Genomic DNA, 1828 nt, shown 5'->3' with positions numbered 1-1828 from the left:
ATCTCAGGGTCAGTGACCTCTGACCTCATTTTCATCATTCATGTTTTCACCATGTTGTCATCATATGTTCATCATGTGTTCATCATGTGTTCATCATGTGTTCATGACGTCACCATCAGACTCTCAGACTGAAATCTTTAACTCTTTTATTGTGAAAGGATCATATTTACAGTTCCGGGTTCTCCGCGTGTCTGCCGGTGCCGTGACGTCACTCCGGTGCCGGTGCCGTTGTCTGGCCCTCCCTGTGGACCACGAGGCCCTTCTGGATCAGGTCTGGGACCTCCACGGCCAGCCAGGGCGCGAGCCCGAGCGCCATGAGGTGCGCGAGGCCGAAGCGCGGCGCGTTGCGCGCCCAGAGCGGCGCGAAGTGCTCGGTGAGGCAGATGCGGCCGCCGCGGTACATCTTGGCGGTCTTCCCGTCCAGCTCCGGGACCGCCACCTCGGGCGCGGTGTCCGGGTACGTCACCGGGATGTCAAACTCCACGCGGAACTCGTAGCGCAGCAGCTCGTGGATGAACCAGCACGTGCCGGTCCAGCGCGTGCCCTCCGTGTTGCTCTCGAGGCGGAACCAGTCGTTGTCCGCCGCCTTGTTCTGCTCCACGAACCGGATGAGTGCGCGGTACTCCTCCTTCAGCCGCTGGGGCCACAGCGCGCGGTCCCGGGGACCCGCATGCACCGTCAGCAGCGGGATCTGCGACACGGTACTGCGCGTGGCCTCGTCCGCCATCCGCCAGGTGCGACACCAAAGAAGAAGAAGAAGAAAAAGGGAGAACGGCTCCGGTGCTGACGGCAAGGGAGGCTCCGGTACCGGACACGGACTGTCTGCACTGACGTGGACTTCCGCTCTGACAGCTTCTAATTTTTCTTCTTCAGGTGTTTTTCGGCGGTCATGGCGCCACCTGCCGGACCGGAAGTGAACAGATCTGTTGACGTCATTCAGTCGGCGTGAGAGTAGGGGAGAGCGGGACTGTTGGAACGCCGTTCAGGACTACGAGGAGTTTTATTTATCGAAGTGACGTTACGGTCCGCTCCTTGTAACCGTGACGACAAACGACACAATGTTCACATGAGCTGTGTTCGAAACCTACCCGTCACGGATATAGTGCACTATATAGTGTGTTCGCCATTTTGTAGTAGTGTTCGAATTCTCAGCGGTTAATTTCATCCACTATATAGTGCACTATAAAATACCCACAACGCACAGCAAATCTGCGTGTACATACGATGTACACTACATTCAACTTCTGTATACCACAACGCAGCCGTGTATTTCTGGGGGAGAAACATGGTGTCCGAAATCTCGTTTGTTATTCCCTATTTAGTGCACTATTTAATTCAGAGTACAGAGATTCAAACAGCCGATGGTGCCTGCAGCTGACGCCGGGACGGTGACATGTTCAAAACATGATAAACTTTATTCATCAACTTCTACTTTTTGTCTCAATAAACACTGTCTGTAGAAAACAAACATTCTTATATATATCTATTACTGTTTTGATATATCTTTAGTTGTCATTTATATATCCATCGGTACTCTTTATGTATCTATCAATCTCTCTGTGTATATATGTACATAATTTATACACACACACACATATATGGTGGTCAGTGTTAGCTGCTTATCTGCTCCTTGTTAGTATTTTTTTACTTCTTTTCTTTTGGTTTGTGGTTTTTCTTCGTGTAACTTTCATGTTTGTCTTTCATTAAGAAAAGTTTCTAAATTCCTTTAGTTTTACCGTCAGTTGTTGACAGAAGTGATTATAATTATTATTAATGTTATTAGTGTGAAGCGGCTGGAATGAAAATCAGCACCTCCAAATCCCAGACC

At 49.9% G+C, this 1828-nt stretch overlaps 1 protein-coding gene across 1 annotated transcript; it reads right to left on the bottom strand.

Annotated features, from left to right (window-relative positions):
* Positions 1–129: 129 nt before the first annotated feature.
* LOC121940665 (ubiquitin-fold modifier-conjugating enzyme 1-like) lies at positions 130–1800 on the bottom strand. The gene has a single exon (XM_042483381.1). The coding sequence runs from the start codon at positions 725–727 to the stop codon at positions 209–211; it is 519 nt and encodes a 172-aa protein (XP_042339315.1). The 5' UTR covers positions 728–1800; the 3' UTR covers positions 130–208.
* Between the last annotated feature and the right edge of the window lie 28 nt (positions 1801–1828).

Source organism: Plectropomus leopardus, unplaced genomic scaffold (assembly GCF_008729295.1).
Source record: "Plectropomus leopardus isolate mb unplaced genomic scaffold, YSFRI_Pleo_2.0 unplaced_scaffold9212, whole genome shotgun sequence".
Taxonomy (NCBI): domain Eukaryota; kingdom Metazoa; phylum Chordata; class Actinopteri; order Perciformes; family Serranidae; genus Plectropomus; species Plectropomus leopardus.
The sequence above is the reverse complement of the archived record's forward strand: the minus strand, read 5'-3'. Positions and strand labels throughout refer to the sequence as shown.

Bases quoted from the DNA above. Each gene is read 5' to 3' on its own strand.
- LOC121940665 (XM_042483381.1), bottom strand. From the start codon at position 727: ATGGCGGACGAGGCCACGCGCAGTACCGTGTCGCAGATCCCGCTGCTG.